This window comes from Episyrphus balteatus, chromosome 1, assembly GCF_945859705.1.
Source record: "Episyrphus balteatus chromosome 1, idEpiBalt1.1, whole genome shotgun sequence".
Classification (NCBI taxonomy): Eukaryota; Metazoa; Arthropoda; class Insecta; order Diptera; family Syrphidae; genus Episyrphus; species Episyrphus balteatus.
Window position 1 is genome coordinate 4863274 of NC_079134.1, and position 26868 is coordinate 4890141.

General features: G+C 31.1%; 1 protein-coding gene across 2 annotated transcripts in view; it reads right to left on the reverse strand.

Moving 5' to 3' along the window:
• Positions 1 to 26868, reverse strand: part of LOC129905314 (AP2-associated protein kinase 1) — a 43620-nt gene that overhangs the window by 9659 nt on the left and 7093 nt on the right. For both annotated transcript variants that reach the window (XM_055980766.1, XM_055980765.1), the window contains exons 2-7: positions 8289 to 8410; positions 8089 to 8222; positions 7468 to 8020; positions 1676 to 2334; positions 1071 to 1465; positions 723 to 1010 (exon numbers count right to left, since the gene is read on the reverse strand). In XM_055980766.1, coding sequence (XP_055836741.1) covers positions 723 to 1010; positions 1071 to 1465; positions 1676 to 2334; positions 7468 to 8020; positions 8089 to 8222; positions 8289 to 8410 — 2151 coding nt within the window. The remainder of the gene's footprint in view (positions 1 to 722; positions 1011 to 1070; positions 1466 to 1675; positions 2335 to 7467; positions 8021 to 8088; positions 8223 to 8288; positions 8411 to 26868) is intronic.

Consider the following 26868-nt stretch of genomic DNA (forward strand, 5'->3'; position numbering starts at 1 on the left):
TAAAAATTATAAACAGAAAAAGGGGTACTTGGTAAGTCAGTGGTAAATTATAAAAAATTATTAAATATAAAAAGAAATAGGGAATTCGACTTTCGGTCTAAACTAAATCCAGTGCATTCCATTGGACATTGTGAAGATTTTTTAAGTGTTTCTGACTACATTTTCCAACTTTTCCCCTAGAGTAAATGTAATCAGAATCACTTGGTAGCAATTATTGTAGTCTAAAGAAACACAAATATAATATAAAAAATAATAAACCGTTAATCTAAAAATATTGCTTGCAATTTCTATAGTTACACAAAGTACATAAATACAACATCAAACATTTACATATTGATATGCAATTAAGCTTTGAGCAAAAAATACCAAATTCACAGTCATTATTATTATAACTATACACCTTGGAAACAAATCTTCAATAAAAAAAATTCTCTTTTGCCAAAACCCACAACATTGTAATGAAATTTTGTGTTTGTTTTGAATTTGTTTTCTGTTTTTTTTTTTTTTGGTTTAATTTTGGTTATTTTAAATTTTGAATTCCTGAAGGACATCGACTGATGTGTTTACTAAGAGCTGGAAGAAAATACAACTAGATCTAAATGGGACTACTCCTCTTCTGCATTGCACTGGGTAATCAACACGACGGCATCTATATCGTCTGTGTGTGCGATTTCTAAGTTATGCTAATATAAATTTTATATGAAAGAAATTTCATGCTTTACCTCCGGTTTTTCTTAGTGCTGAGGCTTTCTCACGCAATCCGGGTGGCAAGCTAAATGGTGCCGAACCAAATGGGTCCTCAGGGATGATGGGGTTGTTTATAGTTGGCCCACCGCCACTGACACCAGTGGTTGGAGCTGCTACTTGTGCTACAACTGGGGCTACTCCTGCTGGGGGAGCAGCAGATGCCACCACGGGAATTGGTGTGGACTGCATTTGATTGTTGCTGCAGTGATTGTTTTCAGTCGGTGTCAATGTGGATGCAGTCGAGCCTGATTTTGCTGTAATACCTTTAATTTGAAGACATAGAAATTTAGATTAAATTGAAATGAAAAAAGGAAAAAACTCACTTCCTTGACTACCACGCTGACGAATCTTATCAAATTCCACTTCAAAAATATGATCCTCAGTCATTTGACTGAATGGCTGCTCTTCGAATGGATTCCAAGCATCGACCCTTGCCTCAAGGGTGAGCGAAGCACCCGCAGTAGCTGCAGCTGATTCTAACGACGTTCCTGTCGTATTAGCTGGCAAACTAGAAAGCTCTGTATTGGAAATGGAAGCAGAAATCGATTGCGATAGCAAGCGTGCATTGGCCATATTCTGTTCGGATAGGAAAAGCCCGGGGTTGGAGCCTTGACTGCCGCCACCAGCGCTGTTGGGTGGTGATTCAACGTTACCACTGCGGCTCTTCACAGACTGATCGTAGGGAGCAAGGAACTGGGAAGTTTCGTTTGCAAAAGTTCTGGGTGTGGGACAAATTCAATAAAAAAACATTCGGGCAATTTGGAATCGGAGAGCATTCAACAAGCACAGCGTAACAGAAATTAAAAAAAAAAACAAAAAAAAATATTAAAAAAGAATGAACAAAAAAAAAAATACAGAAAAAATACAAAAAAGGACAATATTTTCAAAGGATCAGTTAGCAGGGCAAGAATACAAGACGGATACTTACTTATTGAATGCCGAAGTGTCGCTTACATTGCGTCTATGACCACCGCTAGACTTTGGTGGTGTCAGCATTGTTTTTGTTGGAGTTCCAAGTGCGGCAATCATGTCCGGTGGAAGTGACATCGGCTGCTCGGGCAGAGTATTCTCAATGGAAGCAGCTGCAATACTGGCTGCTTCACTAAACGGATCTGGGTAAGTTGATTCAAAGAGTCTATCCAAATTGGCTCTGTTGCCTGTTGTTGGAGGCGGCGGTACTTGTGAATGTGCCGTCGGTATTGGCTGTTGCATTGCTTGAACTGGTGTTGTGACTGGTGCTGGCTGTTGCTGGGTTTGTGGAGCTGCTATTTGTTGTTGTTGTTGTTGTGCCGGTTGCTGAGATGGAGCAGTAATTGCTGGGAAGTTTGCTTGGAATTGTTCAACTACGGGTTGGGGTGATGTTATATTATTGCGTGGCGATGGACTAGGTGGTAAGCCCAAGGACAATGGGTGCTGACTGTGTGCTGAACTTCCTTTAGGTCGTTGTCTAGGTGCAACACTTGTTCCAGATTCTACAATAGGTACACTTTGGGGCTTGACTTTGACGGAAGCAGAACTGTGGAGGCGTTTAAATTCAGTCTCGAATGGAGGCACTGCCAGTTGTTCGAGTACGGGTAGAGGTGATTTCTAAAAAATTCAAATTGTTTAATTTATTTAACATTTATTTTTTAGTTTAGTTACAAATTTTTTATTATTATTTTGTTAAATATTCAAAAGTAGGTTGCAAAACATCCATTAGGTATGTCACCTCTGAGTAGTTCTACTAAATTGTTAAAAAGTCAACAATGAACTTTGGAAGGATCGGATACCGCAACTTACATGCAAATGAGGGGTTGGGTTCGATATCCCGCTTTTTATATTCCCGTTTTTTTAAATCCCGCTTTTAAAATCCCGTTTTTCATTATCCCGCTTTTTATAATCCCGCTTTTTAAAATCCCGATTTTTATAATCCCGTTTTTTATTATCCCGATTTTGCAAGCAAAACTAGTTGTTTTATTTTAAAAAATCGCGCGATTTTTTAAAATAAAACAACTAGTTTTGCTTGCAAAATCGGGATACTAAAACAAATTAAAAAATGAGACATTGTTCTAAACGCATTTAAGGGGTAATAACACCTTGTAAACCATGAAATCGAGCGTCATTTTCATCGGCGTATAAAACAAAGAAGAAATATTATTTTCTTTTGGTGTTTGTTTAGTTTAATTAAGTATATTAATAGGTAACAGAATAGGCTAATGTTAAATTTTTAATGATGTGAAATTTTTTAAATGGCGGTGTAGTTCAGGATGATAGTAAAATCCTGTGCTCCCATCGGGCGACCAACTAACTCCTACAGTTTTTAACCGATTGGGCTGAAATTTTGTGTGGAGCTTAAAAATACTATTCTCTAGTGAAGATTTTTAGTTTTTAAAGAAATGGCATTAGTTTGAAAAAATTATTTCATTCCAAAAACAAAATTCGTTGAAAAAAAGACTATAAAATCGTTAAATTTTAATATTTCAAAAAAATCCTACGTACTTCACTAGAGAATAATATTTTTAAGCTCCACACAAAATTTCAGCCCAATCGGTAAAAACTGTAGGAGTTAGTTGGTCGCCCGATGGGAGCACAGGATTTTACTATCATCCTGAACTACACCGCCATTTAAAAAATTTCACATCATTAAAAAATTTAACATTAGCCTATTCTGTTACCTATTAATATATTTAATTAAACTAAACAAACACCAAAAGAAAATAACATTTCTTCTTTATTTTATACGCTGATGAAAATGACTCTCGATTTCGTGGTTTACAAGGTGTTATTACCCCTTAATTAAAAGCTTTAACAAAAAATATAATATATAAAAAAATAAGAAAAAGTAAGGAATGTGATACTAAAAAGAAATCAATTAACGAACTAATATTTACTTTAAAGTTTCAGAAGAACAATCAAATCGTGATAATCCCATAGATTAATAATAACATAAAATGATCACAACACCTTAAATTAAGTACACACTACATAATCAAAAGAAATTTCATTAAAATATATTTCAACTTATATTTGGATGCATTTCAACAATTTTGATATTTAAATAAATGAAATTTCTTTTACTTGTGAACTCAATTTAAGGCTTTAATCATTTTATATTTTTATAAAAGAAATACCGTTTTCATAATGTGTTGAATTTTTTGTCTATTTCTCATGATTTTTTTTATTTGTGAATTAAGCATGTATTTGGTTAAAAAATCGGGATTTTCGGGATTTGACGGGATTTTAAAATGCGGGATTTCAGAAAACGGGATTTAAAAAAGCGGTATTTTAGAAAACGGGATTTTGAAACTTTTTTTTCGGGATTTTCGAAAAACGGGATTTTAAAAAGCGGGATTCCGATACGCTCCCGCAAATGAGTATTCTTTTTTGGATATTGGTCTTAAGGGAGAAAAATAAAAACAGTCACGCGTGGACTTAACAAGCCAGCTCGAAATAAATAAACTTTTGTGATAAAATACAAAATATTTTCAGAAAAAGTGGAAGTGGAGTGCTTTATGGTCGTGTCTTCTTGAGAAAACCAAGAATTCCGCCAGTTATCTGTAAAACCATAGAAATGGATGAAAGAAAGCATAAAATCGATCGTTTTTAAAGACGAAAACTAAACTTGTAAGGAGAGTGTAACAATCTTAAACAATATTTACTTACGATTCAAAAACAAGTAAACGAAATTCAATAGAGAAATCACAAGCATGATTTAAAAATCTGAAAATACCAAATCGACAATTTGCTAAATAGCAATGAAGAACAAAATTCCTCGAGCGAGCAGCCACGAAAGTTAATGTGGATAAAAGAGCCACAACGAGAATCAAAAATTAAATGAAGTTACTAGCTACTAGGTTTTAGGTGCTAGAAGCAAACCTTTGTAGCTTGTTGTAACAAGCTTATAATTATGATCCCGTTTTCAAAAAAAAAAATTAATTTGTGAAGAAATCCAAAAATATATTTTATTCTTATTAGGGTTATTTAAACGTTTCTGTATGAAATATTCGTTGAAATCGTGTTAACTGCTTACCAAAAATTCAAAAATAAAAAAAATTCCATTTGCATGTATACATATTTTTTTTTATTTCAGAAATTGGAACACTCGTCAGTTGACTTATTGTGAGACACCTTGTCAATACGCAAATTTTGTTTACATTCAGCTCAACTTACATAGATTTTTTAACAAAAACCTAATGTGAACTATATCCAACCAAATTAAGAGCTCAATTGATAGTCGTTGCTCAAGTTGAGATTTTTCTCAACTTAAGCATTCCCTCAAGTAATGTCATTTTTCGCAGCAAGAATAGAGCGATCCACTTGAGTAGAGTACAATTTCGACTTGAGGATAGACGATATTTAACACTAAAGAAATAAACGAATAGGGAATTATTCAATAATATATATTTTTAGATGATAGTTTCCTCAAATCAGTCAAATTTCATTGTGAGTTTGATTGAAAAAAAAAAATATTTTGTCAATTCAAGATTTAATTCTACTAAGTGAATGCTTAAGTTGAGAAAATTCTTAACTTGAGTAACGACTATGAATTTCGCCCTAAGATTTTAATCATTAAAACCGTAAAAAGCTATTTAAATCAATAATTTAACAAGTCCAATTAAATATAGTGCTTATTCTTCTACTTTACTGATTTCAATAGTATATAAAATTTGTATTATAAAACCAATCTTCTTCTTCTTGGAACATTTCGCAGAAAAATCTTTAGAGCCGTTTTTGCAATCAAAGGCAAATAGAAGATTTGTTTCATTTTCTAGGATAAAATCCGAAAATAAGGAGATTTCCTTTGCTTAAAAGAACCCGAAGATTAAATTGATTAAGAAAGTGAAATATTCCGATATGAATTCCAAATTTCAAACGGTATAGTTTTCATTCCATTTGGACTACAGAGTATACTATACTTTATTGTGAATGGACCCCATCATTTTCTAAATCATGTCATTCAAATGAGGTGATAATCATAATCATTTCAAATTAAAAGTTTGAATGGAAAATTTTCCCATTTGTCCTAGTCAAAACAGGTTTTAAACTAAGACAGGTAAAATGAATACATGGGAACTATACCAAAAATACTTAAAAATTTAAATGCCTGCATCTATTTAAGTAGAATAACCGTAGGTAGTACTATGAAGGGTTGTTTCACCTGAATCTACGAGTTAAGGAAACAACTTGCACAACCATATATTGAAGTCAAATAGGTTTGAGGCTCAATCATAAGAGCCTCGCTCCAGAGGCAAGAGAACTGGCGCTTATATCTCGAAGTAATTCAAATACTAAAAGCAACTTAATAACTTGGAGACAAAGCTTTAAAAGGAAATTTCCTATAACTCAAATAATTGCTGGCACAATAACCTAAAGGTCATTGATAACCCACAAAAGACACTTGTTCAAAATTCTTAGTTATTTATTGGAAATTAAAAAAAAAATATTTATTATAAACCAGCGCCAAAAACACATCATCATTATTTAATCTGCCTATAACGAGTTTAAACCAATTCCAATAGAATCTATCCAAACAATGAACACCAATTAAATATAAATTTTTTGTTCAATCTTTTTTTATTGATACAAAAACAAAGACACAACCCAACATGAATAAATTCTTAATCATTTTCAACATGAAACAATAAAGACCACGACATCATACTCCTCCAAGTCCACCCCGAGCTATGAGTCTTCGATTCATAACACTGGTCAACAAGGTTTTTGCCACAAGAACCAAAATATACTTTCCTAGTAGTTTTTGGGGTGCTGAATCCGAATCTGAAGTCAGAAAAATTTGATTGGCCTTCGTTTTTGAAATATTACAGTTAGAAAATGTCAAAAAACGTAATTTTGGCTGTTTTCGAGGTTATGTTTTTATGTGGAGTAATTAATTGTGAATAAATTTGTAACGGTGCCAATAAGAGCTAGTTTTATTCATTCAAAAAATGTTTAAATCTTTCCGATATCTCTTTTATTGCCCGAGATATTTAAAATTTAAGTAGCGGTCTTTGAATCAGAAACAACACTGGCCAACCAAATTACACTTTTTTTTGCCACAAGAATCAAAATATACTTTTCTGAAGGTTTTTGGGTTGCTGAACTCGAATCCACAATCAGAAAAATTTTATTAGCCTTCGTTCTTAAAATATTACCGTTATAAAATGCAAAAAAGGGTTTTTTTTATAACGGTTATATTTCAAGAACGGAGGCTAATAGAATTTTTCCGATTGCGGATTTGAGTTCAGCAACTCAAAAACCTTCAGAAAAGTATATTTTGGTTCTTGTGGCAAAAATTCTGTGGCCAGTGACTTAAACTTTAGATTAAATTTAGTTTCTCTTTGACTTATTAAATGAAACTAAAGATATCTCGAGCAATAAAAGAGATATCGGGAAAATTTAAACAGTTTTTGAAAGAAGAATATCTGTTCTTATAATAACCTTTACAAATTTGTTTATAATGAACTACCCCACATAAAAACAGAACCTCGAAAACAGCCAAAATTACGTTTTTTGACATTTTCTAACGGTAATATTTCAAAAACGAAGGCCAATCAAATTTTTCTGAATTCAGATTCGGATTCAGCACCCCAAAAACTACTAGAAAAGTATATTTGGGTTCTTGTGGCAAAAAAAAAGTTAAATTTTGTTGACCAGTGTAATTAATTCGATAAAAAAAAATGAAGACAAACAATTGGAGGAAGAATAAATTGAGAAAAAAACAAAACAAAAAAAAACACTTACGTGCAGATTTTGTACCGGATTCTCTTTGCCTGTTAGCTTGAAGGCAATCTCACACACTTGGAATATATTGGGTCGCTTTTCCATATCTGGTTCGAGCATAAATTTTATCAATTGATGCATTCCTTTTGTGTACTTTGAATTGTCAGGAATCCAAAAGTTACCACTCTGAATAGCGAGTGTACTCTCACCAAAAGGCAAATTAAAGAAACATAATTTGTACAGCAAACAGCCCAAGGCCCAAATATCTGCTTTTGTTGTTATGGGCTTGCCACTATACAAATCAATCATTTCAGGTGCACGATAGGACAGAGTTGTGTATTTTTGAATTTCTTCTTCAACGGCAGTTACACCGTGTGTTGTAGGATTTAGGATTTTTGCAGTGGCCGAACCAAAGTCACACAATACGAAATTGCCAGCATCATTTTGCAGTATATTCTCAACTTTGAGATCACGATGGATGATCGGTGTTTGACAATAGTGCAGGCGTGAAACTGCCTCAGCGATATCACAGAATATAGTCAACACTTCTGATTCGGTGAAGCCAACTTGCAATCTAAAATAAAGTAAGTTACGTGTTATGAATAGGAAATATAATTTATTTTTAAAGGATATTTGACTAACCTTGCATTCATCATGGCCAGCATGTGATGCTTGCAGTAAGGCATTAAAAGAAGAACCTCACAAACTCCATTGCCCGTATGAGTAATGCTTGAGTCGATATAGCCGATTATATTTTTGTGGCCATTTAAATTGCTCTATTAGGGAAATATAATGGTAAATTAAATTAGATAATTTTTTTGGGGTAAGATGATCATACTTACGGATATTTGAATTTCTCGTTTAGCTACATTCAGATCATGCTCATTATTTACATACATACGCTTAAGGGCGTATTTAGCATTTCCTGAATTGGCTTTTGCCAGAAATACCATCGCAAAACCACCTGAAAAAAAGATAAGAATTTCAATTATTTCAAAGAAGAGGTAAATGGTATTATTTGTTTTATTTATTTAATTCTATTGTATAAGGAAATCATGGTGACCAATAAATAGATGGATAAGTGTTTTTGCTAGTAAATGAATTACATACTAGGTTTGTTGGTAAGAAACCCATTTTTAACTTGTGATATACATATGTACAAGTACATTAGTACATTATATGGCAAGTTATGCATTCGGAAAAAAAAATGAACTTGAGATAACAATGAAATATCATAAAACGGTGGTAATTCGAATGGGAAAAAGTTTCCAAAGGAATAGTCCGAAAAAAATTTCAATGAAAAGGTTCTAAATAGCCTTTATAAATGAAAACAAAATCACAAAAAGGTGTATTTTTTTTTTGAAAAACATAAAAAATAAATCCAGTAAGAATAGACGAAAAATAATTTTTTCAAGGTAAAAAATTGTAACAGGCTGATTTTTGGTATACAGCTTGTTGTAAGGGTGGTTTACAATCTGTGAAAAGTCCTGAAGTTTCCTCTGTCCGCTAGTCCCATTATAAGGGGTCAAAGGTCACAACATCTAAAACCTAACGTTTTTAAAATTAAAAATGTTGTGATCTTTGACCCGTTATAATGGGACTAGCGGACAGAAGAAACTTTTTTGAATTCATCACATCCAAAAACATTAAGATTGGGTACAAAAATGAAAACAGTTTTTAATATTATTTGTTTTCCAGATCTATGTTATATACATTTATGTACATAACTAAAAATTATCTAATAACTTTCATTTTCATTCTGAGTAACAAAGTTGAAAATTAACTATTTTCAATATAGTCAACTTTCTTTTTTTTTGTTACTTTAATGTAACTCACGCCCACCCATAAACTAAAAGTACCTATGTATCTAAATATTGTATAGTATAAGAGTATATCTACTCGTACTCTTATAAACTGATTATTTAAAAAAAAAAGTAGCAATGTACGATCTAATTAATTTCCATAAATAGACAGCGACCTAATACAAGAAGGTAAAGCATCAGTGAAGCGGATGGAATAAAAAAAAGGGTACGGCATAAATGTCAATCAGAAAATAACGCATAATAAACATGAGAGCTGAAAATGACCTCGAGGTTGTTACTCAAAGAGATATTTCAACTTGTATATTATTTGTATATATTTTAAAAGCAACTTCTAATTTGAACGTAAATATGATTTTCAAAATTACATGTGTGGCAGTCATGATGGAGCAATCAGACTCTTATAATTTTCTTATTAAAGTGTCGTCTTATAAAATTGTTAGTTATGGTTTGATGAATTTGAAATAGAACGAAGTAAAATTAAACTATTGAGTCACATACATATCTTATGAAAGAGATTCAAACAAGAAAACCTTCGTTTTAAAAATTCAAGCTGATTTTATAGTTTTCATTCCTTATCCTTATTTATTTAAAAAAAAATAAAAAAGAATACAAAAGATATGTCCTGGAACAACGATGCCATGTTCGTATTTTTAATTGCCTTAAGTTTGAACTTCTATGACATAATAAGCCTTTTAATTTTATCAAGACAAAAATTGAATTGAAGATTTCTAATGCAAACATACTCGTTAATATAATCTATAGATTGTTTAAATGACCATATCATGGTATGTTATTCGTTATAATTTATCACAATTAATTAATTTAAAGAGGAATTAAAAAAAAAAACAAATATTCTCTAATAGAAAACTAACATCTTGTATAAAGCCAGTAGTGTTGCCAATAATAAATTTTATGACGTCGTCCTATAATATTGATGAATCATTTCATCTCATAATATAAACAACAATTCTTATAATTGCCCCTGAAAATGTCGCTATACGCGAATTGTTTATGTTCTTGAATAGTTACATTTTTTTTTTCTCAATCAAATAATTAGCAAGATTCAATGAACTTGGTTGTTATTTGCGTCTTGTTTTAAATGAAATTATGTATGAATCTGAAGAAACACAAAATAATTTTTTAAATGAGTAAATGTCTTCAAATTTTTTTTAAATGACCGAGAATTACACCACATCTCCTTTTTGAGATCCTTCATCCTTTTCGAAATCGAATCTTATTATAAATTAAGTTCTTACGATGTGGAGTTGGGTTTTATTACCGTGAATAATTTGAGTTATTTATAATCAAATACTTAAACTAAATAATTTAAGTTCAAAAAAACAAAATTATTTATCTCAAATCACGTTTTAAAGAAGTTACACAGTACACACATAAAGAGTAAGTGCGAGTAAAGCATTTGAATGAATCACGAACGTTGTTATTTAGAATTTATGAACTAATGTACGTGTGGGTTTTATTGTTTTGCTGGTTGGTTTGGAATTTCGACACAATTGAACGTTTAAGATGACAAATAAATAATTCGACATAATTGGTAGGTATTTTTTCACAAATAATATGTAAGTAAGGAATGATTTTATTGTTTGCATTTAGAGTACTTATTCTAATTTCAAGATTGTTAAATGTAAACAAAAGTAAGTACAATAAAAAACCTGAGGCTAAGAGTTGATTGTTTAACTATAGTAAGCTATTCAAATCTGTTTATCTTGTATAATTCCAAAGAAGTAATGTTTATTTCTGCTTCTATTTCATGGATCGATAGGGTCTTATTTACAAGCTTTATGCCTGAGCTTTACTTCCTGATGTGTTACTTTTTCTACCAAACATAGTTGTTATAGTTATTCTTTTTTATTTGCATTTATTTATTTTAAGCCATTATCTAGGTAAACGTATGTCATAAAAAAAGGATTTAAGATAAGAATATTTATAAAATTTGAATTTCTACTTTCAAATTAAATTCAAAATTAATATAAAATAAGATAAAATAGAATAATCTCGATGAGTTTTCTTCCAATTTGTAAAGCAAGTGAAATAATGAAATAGTGAAAAAACTTTTATTTTTAATAACAGCAACAATTAAAAAGAAATATTTAAATTATCCTAACGTTTAGGATTTTTTCATTTATATTTTCTTGTTCAGCACCCCACTTTACATTAAAAAAAAAAACAGTACCTACAAATTCTAAAATAGACTTTTAGCCCAGTCGGGATGTACAAAAAATTAAGCTGAAATGGAAATAATTAGATCGTGCAATTTTTTTTCATAGGAAGGTAGATGGGATCATTGAGAGCTTAAAACCAGTTTTTCGGGGAAATCGACCTTGTGCTTAAGCCGCCATCTTGGATTAAAGGTAAAAAACGTTTTAGTGAATAACTCGGCCATTTTTGATTTTTGACAAAAATTATATATATGTATAATACTTGTAGAAAATTTTATTTTCTATAACTTTTATCTTAATAAATTTTTCTATATGACCCATATTTTTCCAGTTAACTTGAAAAAACTATACTCCTACTCAGCTTAAACTTTATACCCGCTTTGATTATAGACTCATAGATCCACGCAATATGGGAGTGTTTTTCTATGTTTTTGGGCATGAGAAATCTAGGTGCAATGTTAGTTTTTGCAAATTTCTGATATTTTATAAACAAAAGGAACTATCTCAAAATCGGTAAGTGTCGTTTTAAACAAAATTAGTAAATATTATAATTGATGTCTAGCAAGACAATTAAGTCTTTGAATTTTTCAAATCGCTTCATTAATGCCTGAGATATGACCAATTGTTTATAACTCACTCTCTCTTTTAAGCTTTTATTATAAACAATTGGTCATATCTCAGGCATTAATGAAGCGATTTAAAAAATTCAAAGACTTAATTGTCTTGCTAGACATCAATTATAATATTTACTAATTTTGTTTAAAACGACACCTTCCGATTTTGAGATAGTTCTTTTTGTTTATAAAATTTCAGAAATTTGCAAAAACTAACATTGCAGCTAGATTTATCATCCTCAAAAACATATGAAAATACTCCCATATTGCGTGGATCTATGAAACTATAAATCAAAGCGGGTATAAAGTTTAAGCTGAGTAGGGTATAGTTTTTTCAAATTAACTGGAAAAATATGGGTCATATAGAAAAATTTATTAAGATAAAAGTTATAGAAAATAAAATTTTCTACAAGTATTATATATATAATTTTTGTCAAAAATCAAAAATGGCCGAGTTATTCACTAAAACGTTTTTTACCTTTAATCCAAGATGGCGGCTTAAGCACAAGGTCGATTTTCCCGAAAAACTGGTTTTAAGCTCTCAGTGATCCCCTCTACCGTCATATGAAAAAAAATTGCACGATCTAATTTTTTCCATTTGAAATGTTTAATTCGACTGGGCTATTTTTTAATGTAGAGATGTGTATTCGTAACTATCAATGAAAACGATACCTGCTGTTTTTTTTTTTTTCAAATCTGATTTTCTCCCAAATTACTAATTGAATATCGATGACATTTTTTATTTAAAAACATTTGTTTAGTTTATAAAAAATTACCTAAATTTTGAAAAAAAAAAATGTTTGAATTAAAAAAAATTTATTTATTATTTTTTTTTTTTGAAAAATCAAATTTTCGAAAACGTGAAAATGATTTCTTTTTTTTATTTGCGTTTCCGTACAGTATAAAAAATTATTTTTTTAAGAAACGACTCTAAAGATTTTGATTTTTTTTTTCTAAAAATGCAAAGAAAAACGAATTTTATGTTTTTTTTTTAAATTTTTTTCGCAAGCATTTACCAAATTTCTACATAAAAATCTTAAAAAGTTTAGCAACTTGAACTCTAAGAGCAAGTTTGTGCGATCAAGTCGTGCATTTTATGTAGTTTACATTTCAGCTAATCATCTTGTGATGATTTATTAATGTACAAATACACAATATGCGCAAAATACACAAATGAAACTTATGTATTTTTACAAATCGTCTGATATAAGAATGTTTTTAAAATGTTAGCAACTACAATGATTTGTAAGCGACTAATCATGCATTTTATTTTTAGGTAAGTTTTTTCCAACCAAGTTGTATAAACACCGTTGGTCCAAAAATTTGTTCTCTCAAATCTTAATTTTTGATTGTTAAGTTGAATGTTGGTTAAGTTGAATATTTTTTTGGCAAAGTAGAGGCATCAATCCAAAGAAAAGAACTCATTATTGTTTATAAAGTTCAAAACAAAAGAACAAAACAAAAACTTATGGTCTTCTATTTTTAAAATTTAGTATGTATGAGGTACTTCAAGTTTAATTTAGTTGATAATTGTCCAATAACATACGAAATTATTAGATACTTAAAAAAAAAAAAAACCAAGGCGGTTCCACATTGTGAAGTTGTGCAATCTTATCGATCGTGAACGTGATTTCAGACAGACAGTATAAAGGAGTTTTCCACATCCACCACCACTCCACTCCACTTTTATTGAGTGTTTCATTTTAAAATGCAATTTTTGTATCCATTACTTTACTTTTGCAATAAAATAAGATGGCGCATAGACTTATGGCCAGTCAGCGAACATACTGTCTGTCCAGTCCATCGTGAAAATACAAAAAATAAAAAATACTCGACTTTTGGGTTTTACTTCTTTTTTTCGAATTGAACTTTTTCCGTTCCTAAACATATTTAATAGTATGGAGCGTCGTCGTCGGTCGTGTACATGATATGAATCCCAATCTCAATATATTTAGTCTGTCCGCACTATGCTTCATCACACAGTTTTCATCGTAGTAATATGATTAGCCGGCAATGATATGGCGAGAACCACTTCCGCTTATGTTTCCGTTTGAATTAGTTTTTGGGGTTTATTTTGGAGCAGGTGCCTTCTCTGAATGGTGGTCTATTTAAAGTTTTTTGTTTTTTTCTTTTTGAGGAATGCCGCATTGAAAAAAGGTGAATCTTTTATTTAGCCTTGGCAATAGGAAATTTTTGGTAGCATGAAGAATTTATTGATTATTATTTTTTTTTTTTTTTGTTTCGTTGCAAATTCAACTAAAAATAGGAAATTTTTTCAAATGTAGGAACACATCAGTATATAAATTCTAATCGATTTAAGTGGTTGAATGTCTCAATGCAGCTTGTACAAAAACACTTGATATTTTCAGGGTAATAATAGGCAATGAGCATGTTATGTTTTTTTTTGTCCCAAAAAAAAAACCTTTGAAGTGAACTTTAAATACAAAGGTTATAATATTTTTGTTTGCTTTCAAATACCGACAGTAAGGGCCAATTTATTGAGCTTCCATTAAATTTTGAAATTTATCGTTTTAGTTAAAAGCGATTTTAAACTATTGACGCCTTTAAGTAAACATCATTAAAAATTCATTTAATTCACTCTTCTTTAGTTAAAGCCTTTACTTTTAATGGAAACGTTAAATTTAAAACTCTGTTAAAAATATCCTAGGGAATTTTTATTTTTTTTCAATTCAAACTGTCAAAAGCAACGATTTTGTCAAATTGAATTTGAAGATTTTAATTATAAACAATATGAAAAAACATAAAAACTAAGGCGCGTAATTTTTTTGGAGCTGAAAACGGAAGACGAAATCCCACAGACAAAAGTCGCGATATACAAAAGTGTTCTGAAATGTTCTGAGATGATTATATAATGCAGCACCTGAACCCTGATTGGTTTTACTAGTAGTGTTTTTTTTTTTTAAGTGGAGAAGATAAATCTAGGAGATCTAGTTCTATACATATGTGCCTTTCTGAGCTAAGAAATGCATTTTCTTTGAATTTTCTTCTATTAAAAATCTAAAATGAAGTGTTGTCTCTCCCCTCTAAATATCAATGAAAGAATTTCTGACGAGTTGCAGTCATTTTTTATATGCATAACTTGTTTATGGAATAAATACATTTACATACATATGTATGTACCTACAAAAAATTCGCGTCTGGACTTTATTCATAATTGTTTTGTTGTTTTAATATGTTTTAATAATTCTTTAGCTCATTTGACGTTTTTCTAATAAATTAATAAAATTAAACAATAAAGAAATGACATTTGACTCTAATGGAGAGTGAATAAATAGAAATCCTGTTTAAAACCTCAATTTGCTCTAAAAATCCCTCTTAAAAGGTCGAATTTGGTGTTTTAACAAGGGCTTTAAAATTTAATGCCCAATTAATTAATGATGTGAAACTTCATAAAAATTCTTAAAAGAGACTGAATTAAACGAATTTTGTTTTTAAATTTAAAATTTCCATTTTTAATGGAGATTTAAGTTTAATGGAGAGTCAATAAATTGGGCCTAAATAGACTTTATTGATTAGTTTTATTTGCGGCGCAGATATCTATGGATAAGGTTGAAATTGGTAAAAAATTACTTTGAGTTCTCCATACAACTTAGTACTAAAACCACACAATTTATTTATTTTTTCAGCAATTCTTTAATTTGTTTTATAAAAGTAATGATGCCATCAGATAGTGCTCCGTAAATACTACAAGACCTCATCATTAGTTTATTTTTGACAAAAAGTGGACATATGCCCTTTTTACCCTGGACCCGTCAAATAAAATGAACGACTGGGGTCGCACGGACTGACTCTTGCAGTTTAAAGCACTTTTATGTTAGTTTACTTGTAGATTATAGGATTTGGTTTATGTAGGGGAAGAGCCAACATGGAGACCAAATTTGTGTTAAATAATTTTTTTTTTTTGTTATTTGACTTTTTTGAGAAAAAATAAAAGTGTAGTTTTATTGCAATTGCTAATAATATTACGTAAGCAAAAATTGAACATTGTTAGAGCCGTTTTCAAGAAAATTGCAATAACTTATTAAAGATTTAAGGGAAGAGCCGACATGAGTGATTTAAAAAAACGGAAATTCCATATTTCCATTATGTGTATTTTTAGGGAAAAACTAAAAACGCAGTTTTGTTAGAACTTAGTACAGCATTACGTGTGTTAAATTTAATCAAAATCGTTTGAGCCGTTTTCGAGAATTATTCCAATAACTCGAAAATTTTGTATAGGAGGTATACGTTCTAAGCGAGATATTAAAAAACAAAGAAAAAATACAACCTTGGAATTACTAAAAAAATTACTTCAAGAAAATCTGTCCACCCGTTTAGGCTGTAGCTACTTGTACAGATGGACGCCCCGACGCACAGATGCACAGACCGACGTCATGGCGAAACCCACTTTTTTGGACTTCTCTATCATCGTAATGTTAGTTTTGATTAATACCTCGACATTTTTTTGACACGAAACCAATACTTGCCCCATTGAGCAAGTAAAAAAAGCGGTCCAAGGTGGCTACCTTGTGTAACACTTAACGTTGCGTTGATTAAACTTGACGAGCTAGATCTAAAATGTACCCTATGATGACGGTTCGACAAATAAGACTGGATTTATGGTACATATAAACATTTGTTTACAATGAAAGTCTCCGGAAACATTTTTTTTACCTATTCGTGTGGTATATTGTACATCAGATAATAGAATAAGGTAAAAAATCTCAATCTTCAATTCATAAAATCAACCCTCAGGAATGAAGGAAGCTGGACTCAAATTTTTGTCCAACAGTGTAAATCAGACACGGAACAATTTAAATCTCTCTGTTTTCTAAAGTAAACCCAGCGAACCCCACGGTTGGAGAACTTACATAAGCCATGTGCGGGAGTTGTAGTCTGGCCTTCAAGTTATGTACGCTTACACAATCAACGGGCAACCCAATATACCAAACCTATGTTGATGTTGAAAACAAATTAGTTAAGATCAGTAAGCTCAGAATTCAGCCATTAACTAAAGTAAGAAAATGCTCTAAGAACTCCTTGAATAGAAAATTAAAATTAATTAACTAAAAAATTCAAACTTAAAAATTGGGCCTTAAACTTGAATAAATTTCTTTAATTTATATTAAATTAATTTATGCATTAATCATACATTAAATTTATTTTTCCCTGCAGTTGAAATTTTGCATTCAAAAAGCTCATGTATTAAAACAAAAGAAAACACTCTTGTGTCACTTGCCTTACACTACCTAAACTTTCAACTTTCTGGCGAGTGCAAAAAATTACTTTAATTACAGTTAATTTAATATTTATATCATCTGCCAAGTTCATGTGTGTTTATTAGCCATACATCATCATTACGGTGATTCCGCAGCTGAGTTATACAAACAAACATGCATGTAAAATGTGTAAGCATGTTCGTTAAAGTTCCACTCACCTCAAGGAAGAAAAGTAGACATCAATTTTCTTAAACCCGCCCCTCCAACCTCCCCCAACCCCTTCCACCATCCAACCATTCTGCTTTACCTTAACGATATAGTTGGAAGAAAAGTATAAAACAGAGATAGCAAAATGTTCAGCTAACATGTCAAATTCAGATTCAGAGTACCTTACCTATACAATAAATGGAAGAGAGAATGAAAAGCTAAAGCAACATGCCAAGAATATTGTGAGTAGGTATTGTAGACTTGTGATAAATAAAAGTAGGACACGTATCCATAGACTATAGCGGCGACAGCTGACTCACCGTTCGTTGCTATAAGCGCAGCCTAGAGTAGAGTAGGTATTATGGCAAAAATTATGAAACCAATTTATTCGACTGGCTCTGAGAAGCGTGTGTGTTTTCATTTCAGTTCAGTTTTCAGTAACAACAACAATAAAAACAAAAGAAAACTCAAATTTCTTCCCAGTGGTGTGCTGTGTGCTCCGCTTTTAGCCAGCACCAGCTTTGTGGTTCATTCACACTATACGCTGTCAATTTGAAGTCCATAATTGAAGAAGAAAAAAAAAAACTATTGAGTATAGAGAAGAATTAGAATAATGGAAGTGCTCCGGTGTTCCACCGCAATTTGCCATTGAATTCCAATGAAGCTTCTAAGGCTAACAACTCGACCGACCGACCAACGACGATGTTGCGTCGTGTCATCGACAACACAGCTGCAAACTGAGACTTGCTTTCTGCAACAAGCAATATGCAATATATACAGCGATAAACAAATTTATAAAAAAAAAAACCAAGTAATTGTTTATTGAAAATTGAAGCAAAAAACAAAAATAAACGCCGTTTGTTGTTTGAATTTAAGCTGGGCGGTTTTTTGCATTGACTTTTTTTTTTTAACCGGTTTGGTATTTTTAATTGCAAAAACGTCTCACTTGATGTGTGTGTTGTTTTTGTTTCTGTTTTTATTTTGTTATATTTTTTTCTTCAAGCCGTGTAATTGGAATTAGAGAGCAACAAATTGATATTTTCATGGTGTTGGGTGATTTTTTTAAAGTTTTTAATTACACTGTGCAAGTTTTTTGAAAAAAATTTTTGAGACAGGCGCGCGATTAACTGTTTCGCCCTATTTCTTACCCGAGAAATTCATTGGCATCATTAGTTTTTCGATTTATCGGTACGACTTCGAACAAAATTTTTTTTGAAAGTTTTTTCAATTATTTTGAGAATTTTCCACTGTTTTTAGTCATTTTTCAATCAAAAACAATGTTTATATTGCTAATAATTCTGCTCAAACGTTATTTGCTACATTGTAAACAATTTTGAACAATTTATTTGAAAGTTTAGTGATTTTTTTTTAAATTTTTTTAAAAAAATCGGAATTTTTTACATTGTTATCGTTTTTTCGCACAAAAACAAAAACATGTTCTCTTTTGCACAAATACATAGCATTTTTTCCATTAAAAATTAATTTAACTGTTAATTTAGTGTTGGTTAAACTTTGACATAATATCGATAGCATCGATAACAAAAAAATATCGAGTATATCGATACTTCACAAAACTATCGATAGTTTCAATACTTCCAAATTATTTTACCACAAGGCTACCGATATTATCGATAGCTTTGAAATTAATTAAACACAATTTGAACTACAAGTTAAGTTTTCGTTTGACATATTGGATGTAAACAACGAATTAACATAGTGTTTGGTAGATATCGATAGTTTCCATTGTCGATTGTATCGATAGTTTTAAGAAAAAAATATCGGTAGTCTTGTGGTATAATAATTTGGAAGTATTGAAACTATCGATAGTTTTGTGAAGTATCGATATACTCGATATTTTTTTGTTATCGATGCTATCGATAGTATGTCAAAGTTTAACCAACATTAAATTAATTTTTAATGGAAAACATGCTATGTATTTGTGCAAAAGAGAACAAAAACAGCGAAAAAACGATAACAATGTAAAAAATTTCGATTTAAAAAAAAAAAATTAAAAAAAAATCACTAAACTTTCAAATAAATTGTTCAAAATTGTTTACAATGTCTTTCTACTGGTAGCAAATAACGTTTGAGCAGAATTATTAGCAATATAAACAATGTTTTTGATTGAAAAATGACTAAAAACAGTGGAAAATTCTCAAAATAATTGAAAAAACTTTCAAAAAAATTTTTGTTCGAAGTAGTACCGATAAATCTAAAAACTAATGATGGCAATGGATTTCTCGGGTCCGAAATATGGCGAAACAGTTATTCGCGCGCCTGTCAAGAATTTCGACTTGCACAGTGTTATAAATATACATATAGAATATTGGCTTGATGTCATTTTAAATTTTCATATAACAATAACTATGTTTTTTTTTATTAGTCAACTCAATCTTTGATTTTATTTTTTTTACTTTAGATTTATTTATTATTTTACTCTTCCAAATGAATATTGGTGTTTTTGCCTCGGTTTGTACCAAAAGTTTTTTTGGGCCTACCTTTCTTCTGGCTTTTAGCTTTCCTTTGCCCGTCTCGCTTTCCATTACACTTCTTGAATGGCATTTATATCTACATTACCAACGCATAGAGCGTCCCCAAGTGGTTTTGGCTACTCATGGTCTGTTTAGCGACCCCACATTCCACGGGCAGATCCGAAATCCTTGTTTCGTTTGCAGGGTTTATCATCAGTAAATCCGTCCGTATCCGAGGTTAGTTGTCGTTTCATAACAACATCTTACCCTACTTAGAAAACGAGATCCTCTGAACTTGGCCAACTAAAGAGGAATCAGTTTTCTTAACATCGCAACAATCTGGTTGATCATTATCAATTTTCAATCGATCAACCAAATATTCAAATCACGGCAGATTTAGGAAAAAAGCCAGGAACATCAATTCGATACTCATCATTTATTTATTCAAGATCGCGTATGATTGTACGTAATAACCGCCAGGTTAAGCAAAGTTTTATCGAGAAAACACACTGGCCAGGCAATAGTCGGCCCTTCATGAGTCGCCAGCGGAAGTAGTTAACATTCCCATAGGAGCCATGAAGGCTGAACTAGTTGCAATGAATATAGCTTACTATTGTCCATTTCTCGAGTACAATTCGATGAGATGATTCAATGCAATTCTATTTAATATTAGTAAAATTATTGGTTATTCAGAAAAAATGAGTAAATGTTCAGCACGTTCAGCACCGAAGAAAAGTGGTCCGATAGAGGTTCTTTTTTAATCGGACAGGTCCATTTAGAAAGATTTTTCTCTCATTCGTACCTATAAACCACGTACAAAATAACTGCCAATATAGGTACCAACAAATTTCAAAGCGCTTTTTAACTTTAACTTTCATTTTCAAATCAATTTCACTATGTTACTCGTACTGTGCTCATTCTTTTCCTTTTTTAAAACAAGTATCGAAAAACAAAACAATCAACTTTAAAAACTCTATTGCACTCTCAAATAGTTTCCTAAGTCCGTTGGTCAAATTAAACAGGTAAAACAATTAGAAAAGAATATTAAAAACGTGGTCCATGGTCCGATTAGCAGTTGTCCCGATTATAGAGAGAAATTTGTATGAAAAATAGCAGGGAAAGCATTAAGTGCGGTCCGAATAAGAGGTGGTCCGATTAGGGCTGCCAGACGTCCCGATTTCGGCGGGACAGTCCCGACATTTGGACCCTGTCCCGGTATCTGTCCTGATTTACAAAATGTTCCGATTTTGTCCCGACAATCCATTTTCGTTCGAAAACTTTGGGGAAGAAAATCAAAGTCACTGCTATATAAAAATAAATGAATAACATTTGACATTTCCTTACTTGGAGCATGTGTGAAAATTAAAATTATTGGTCCATTATTTCTTTGACTTTCTGTTGTGTATTAAAATTTTAAACATGAAAAGCTTTTAGCTTCAATTTATTCATTCTCAATTATTTTTAAAGTCCACATTAAAAATAAAAAAAACTGTCAAATCGCATACAATTTTTAAAACTCCTTCTTTCAAAAGGGAACGTTAAATTTAAGGGATATTGGTGCTTGGTACCTACATTTATTAAAAGATCTATCTCTTGATAGTTTTTTTATTTTTAAGGAGGAAGACTTTGTTATTTTTCTTTAAGTTCTGTTTTCAAAAAATGGAATTTTTTCCAATAAGATTCATACTTTTGCATAAAATGTAAGCAATAAGTCAAATGCATGGAAAAGTTTGGAATCACACACGGTCTATTACTTTTTTATTTCTTTTTATTTTTATAAATTTTCCATTTCATGTATTTTTTTCTGTCCCGATTTGAACCGACTTTTAAGACATGCTGTTTATCTGGCAGCCCTAGGTCCGATTATAGAGTGTCCCTATTAGCAAGTTTTACTGTATTAGGCGCACACCGTAAGTTGCTGGCATTTGAAATAAAAATCCAAAATCTTTTTTCCTTTCTAAGTGACGACGCACATCAAGAATTCAACAAGATTTCAGGAAGATTTTTCAATAAAAATCAGGATCTTCTTTTATAGCAAAACTCAATTCTACGAGTAAATAAAACATTTTTTAAATTAAAATCTAATAGCTTATTTATAATTAATTTTCACCTATATAACTATTAAGGTCTATTCAATTTTCTTACTTCTGAATTTGTTCTACTTGTCGGAATACAATTGAAGGAGAACACATCAAGACCTCATAAAATAATTGTCACACTGCAGCCTACCACGGCAGTTTTTTTTTTTTTTTTTCTAAAGTCTCTTTTCAACTAAAAAATCAAACAATGAACATGAAGTACATATAGTATTATAAAAAAAAAAGAAACAAGGAGCAAGAAAAGGAGAACAAAAACTTTAAAATGTGAGTCAAGGAATATAGACAGTTTGGAGCCTTGAAGGAAAATTGTTTTTGTTCTTTGTTTTTGTATTTCTTTTATGCTATTATGTCGTCTTGATTAGATGTTTATAATATTGTTCCTTATAAAACACCCTACTTTTGTGTGATGCCTATCAAAAATGAAACAAAAAAAAAAAGGTGAGCCACCAACATTTTATTGATCCGAGGACACAATTTTCATTTGATGATTAGTTTCAAGGGTTTTTTTTTGCTGGAGGCAGTATGTGTGTTTTCTTCTAACGTCTGAGAAACCCATAAAGTCATGTTGTATTTTCTAGACAAAAAAAACTGCATTCTGTGCTTAAACAATTACAATTTATTGCACTTAATTAGCATTGTTATTGCAAGTTGGTACGTTTTTTTTTTTTTTGTTGTTCCTAAATTAATTTGTAACTTACATGGATTTGTGAGTAATGTATTGAACTTTAAGCATTTGCAAATGTGCAAATCAATCATCCACCTGAAGAGATAAAAAAAAAAACAACGTATGTTTTATGTAAATTAATTAACTTTTATACTAAAAGTTCGTATACACACTTTGAATATTTTATTAAAGGTGCTAAAGCTGTGTCGTTTCTTTGCAAATTTTTTGCGATAAGATTTTCTTTACGATGTGACCTTCCTTTAGGTGGGTATTTTTCTTATTTTCTGAGTGTGTATATAGTCGATAACTACAATATTCACACCAATTTGCAAAGTTAACTAGCTGATTTGTAAATTATTCGTAACAGAATGTTCCTTCTGAGACAACAACGACGAAAAAACCAATAGGGTATCGTATAATTAAAATAAATCAAGTTCAATGAAGGAAACAAATTTAAACATAAATATATGGATTGGAAATGAGTGAATACATTATTTAAAATTAAAATACTTTTTCAAAAATTGTAGACTAGAAATTTGAATTTTAAATATTAAAGAAAAAAAATCATACTCGGGAAACCAATTTTAATTTAACTAATTGAATATATGTACGAAATTTCCTATGGGTATAGTCTAAGAGCCCGGTCGATTTGAATGTGCTGAACTCCCGGACGATTCTTAGATTTACATACCAAGTGTTTTTTAATTAGAATTAGAAGTACAAATATCATCTTTCAAAAAATAAAAGACGACAGCCTTAGTTGGAAATCTGTTAACTCGAAAATGATATCTGTGGTGGAATCAGTTAAAGCCGATAGTTGATTGTCAAAAAACGATAATTTCAAACAGTTTTGAAAAATGTAGATACAGTGATGGACAAAACAATAAGACCATTTCGTCTTACTTTAAAAACAAATCATAAAACACACATTTTATTAATATAAAATTTACAGTATCAGGAACTTAAATCAATTCATTATCTAACAAGATTTTTTGTTTAAATAAAAAAAATAAATAAATACGAAAATAAATTGATTTCTAAAGCGGTCAAAACAATAGGACCACTACTCAAAAAATGGAAATTATTTCATATTTCAATTCTTTTTCTGGTCCAAACCAATAAATTGTCGAAAAGCCCTTATTTACCATCACCGCACATACTTTTGGAGGCTTTAATTCCACTAATTTGCGAGAAGTTCGTCTCGGTATTACATACCAAGTCTCTTGAAGTTTTTGCCACAATCCTTATTTCTCGACTTTTTTGCACCCAATGAGTTCTAAGATAGCCCACAAATTTTCAATTGGACTTGGGTCCGGCGATCGGGCAAACCAAGACATAACATTAATTCTATGCCCCTTAAGCCATATTTGAACTGGACCCAATGTATATTTACGGTCATTATAATGCATAAACTGCCATTTTAGGGACATTTTCCATTCCGTATATTGAAAAAAATCTTCTTTTAAGAAATTGGGATACAAATGCTGGTCCATGTTTTCTTTAAACCAAAAAATTATACCTACTGCGTGCCAAGAAAAATACCTCCACACGATGATGTTTCTACCACCGTGTTTAAGCGTTTGTCTTGTGTATTGCGGTTTGAATTCTGCGTACTCTGGACGCCTTATCCATCTTTTGCCATCTGATCCCACTAATTTGACTTTACTTTCGTCGGACTACAGAAGATTGCGCCATTTTTTCTTCATTATCTGGTCCAATCCAATTAAAAAGGTTTTTTGCAAAATTGATTCGGTTTTTGCGATGCCTCTTGCTGAGGAGTGAAACTTCCCTGGGGATTGTTTGGAAGAGTTACTTTTCTTATGGTCTTCTTCTGAGCGTTTTCTCACTTATTAGCAAGTTAAGCTCTAATTTAATGTCCAAAGATGACCTGAAAGTGTCTTTTTATGACAATCGCATTATTTCTAAGACGTGTTTTTGTGAAGTTTTTCGCTTTGTTCCTATTTTAAAATTTTCTTTTGGGGGATCTAGTGCGTTTAATACAAACTTTTTTTAATTAACCTATAGTTTCGGCAATTTCCCGTTCTGATTTGCCTTCTCTTGTCAGTTAATGCATCAATTCTCTCACGGCTGAAGAACAATGGACTCCAACCAAGACCCATTTTAATGTTTTCCCAATTTTTTTTTGCTCCACTAATATTAAATGATCTCACAAGAGTATTCTATTTAAAATATTGTTTAAAATTTGAATCCTAGGTAATACAAAAATAAATGACTTCACTTGGTCCTATTGTTTTGTCCACACGATTTGAGAGTTCTTTTTAGTTTATACATTTATTTTTTGCATCAAATTATCTGTGCATGTTCTTTTTCTTTTATTTCATAATAGTTCCTTTATTTTAAGCCGAATATAGTAAAAAGAGCCTTTTTATATAATTTTAAAAAGAGATAGAGAGAATATTTTAAGAGTGATAGAGGTGGTCTTATTGTTTTGTCCGTCACTGTATATTTTAGCTCAAAATTTTTATTGAAAAATCATAGGGTGTTCCGCAGGAAAATCACTTGGGACCTCTTTTTTTTTTTTACCCATCAATGACGTACTGTTATCTTTACATAAAAGTGAAATTCTTATATTTGCAGATTTTGCTTGTATTTTAAAATCAGCAGATGGTGTATTTTTAAATCTGAGAGTAAAAGGAATACCCATCAGATTTTCTTTTGAAATTAATGAACTGATAAAAACGACGAGGTTTAGAAAGAAGGCAGTTCTACATTTTGTTTAAGTACAAATTTTATAGAGGTTTAAAGAACATTGAAACATTTGAGGATGCAAGCAAAATTTGTATTGCTCGTTGATTTTAAGAATGATATCCAGAATTTGGTTCATTTATTACGAAGAGATTTGAATTCTTTATTATACCACGGAGGGGAAGCCGGACAACTTTACGAACTTCAAAAGGAATGTAATGCATTATACAGTCAAAGAAAGCAGTTCAGAAGAATGTCGGAGCATTTGTGTGAGTTTGTCATTGGTGCTTTATGCCCCTTTCTGAAACAATTCAGAAAGGAGCAAGTATAGGCATTTTCTGTACATAATTGATTTCAATTCTTAACTGTTTAAAATAGAACTGTGTCAAGTATATGTTGTTGATTTTTTGTTGTCTGACATTTCTTATGAAACTATTTGTTTCTGGGGTGGAATCGGCTTACTTTATAGTCGATAGTTAATAGTCAAACACCGACGATATTGCTCCGTAATTTGTCGTTTTTAAACTATCAACTATCGACTATCGGCCTTAGCCGATTTCAAAAAGCTATAGTCTCTTTGAAAATGTATGCCATTGAAGCTCAATTTTCTGGGTAAGCCTAGTATACAGATTGAGCTAAAATCTTACCCCATATACAAAATTCTAATCCAAACTAAAATTAAGGACAGAACGTCTTATGAAAGCTTAAATTTAGCTCTTACTGAATACTAGGTTTTAAGAAGCGGCAAAAGCGACGTTTTTGTGTCATTTCTCATTGCCAAATTTTCCTTTTCCTATCTCTTCACCCAAGTGGACAACTATGAAGTAGGTTTTCGCAATATACAATCTTGGCCTTCATGTCTTAATCGTTATCACAAAAGTGCCATACCTACCTACCTATAGTTTATTTTTTTTAAGAGTTTTGTTTTTTTTTTAGATTATTTAGGTTATTTGTGTCCTCGGTTGTCGTTAAAAAAACCTTCTTTCTAAAGTGCTCCCAAGTAGGTATAATAATCTATTAATTTATAATTTTATTTATTTTATTTGAGTTACTTCATTTGTTATCTTATCTTACTCGTCATTCACTCGCTTAGCTACATTAAATCAGTAGAAGAATCTTTTTAAGGTAGGACACAATCATACAATTAAACGCATTCTCTCTACATTTCATATTTTAATATGCTGATAAGGAAAATGTGCAAATTCATAAGAATCGAAAATACAGTAAACCCCAAAGGAACCACCTGCTCGAACCTACAATTCGTTGGCTGAGAATTATTAGGTTGCATTTCACACAAAATACAAAAAATGAGTTTTATACACCAAAATGTTCGTAATTTCAACGGCTTTTAGGTTAAATTTAAAAAAAAAAATTAATTAATGGCGAAGATACTGGTAAAAACCACATACAACATCAATGGTTTCAAACAAACTTATTAATAT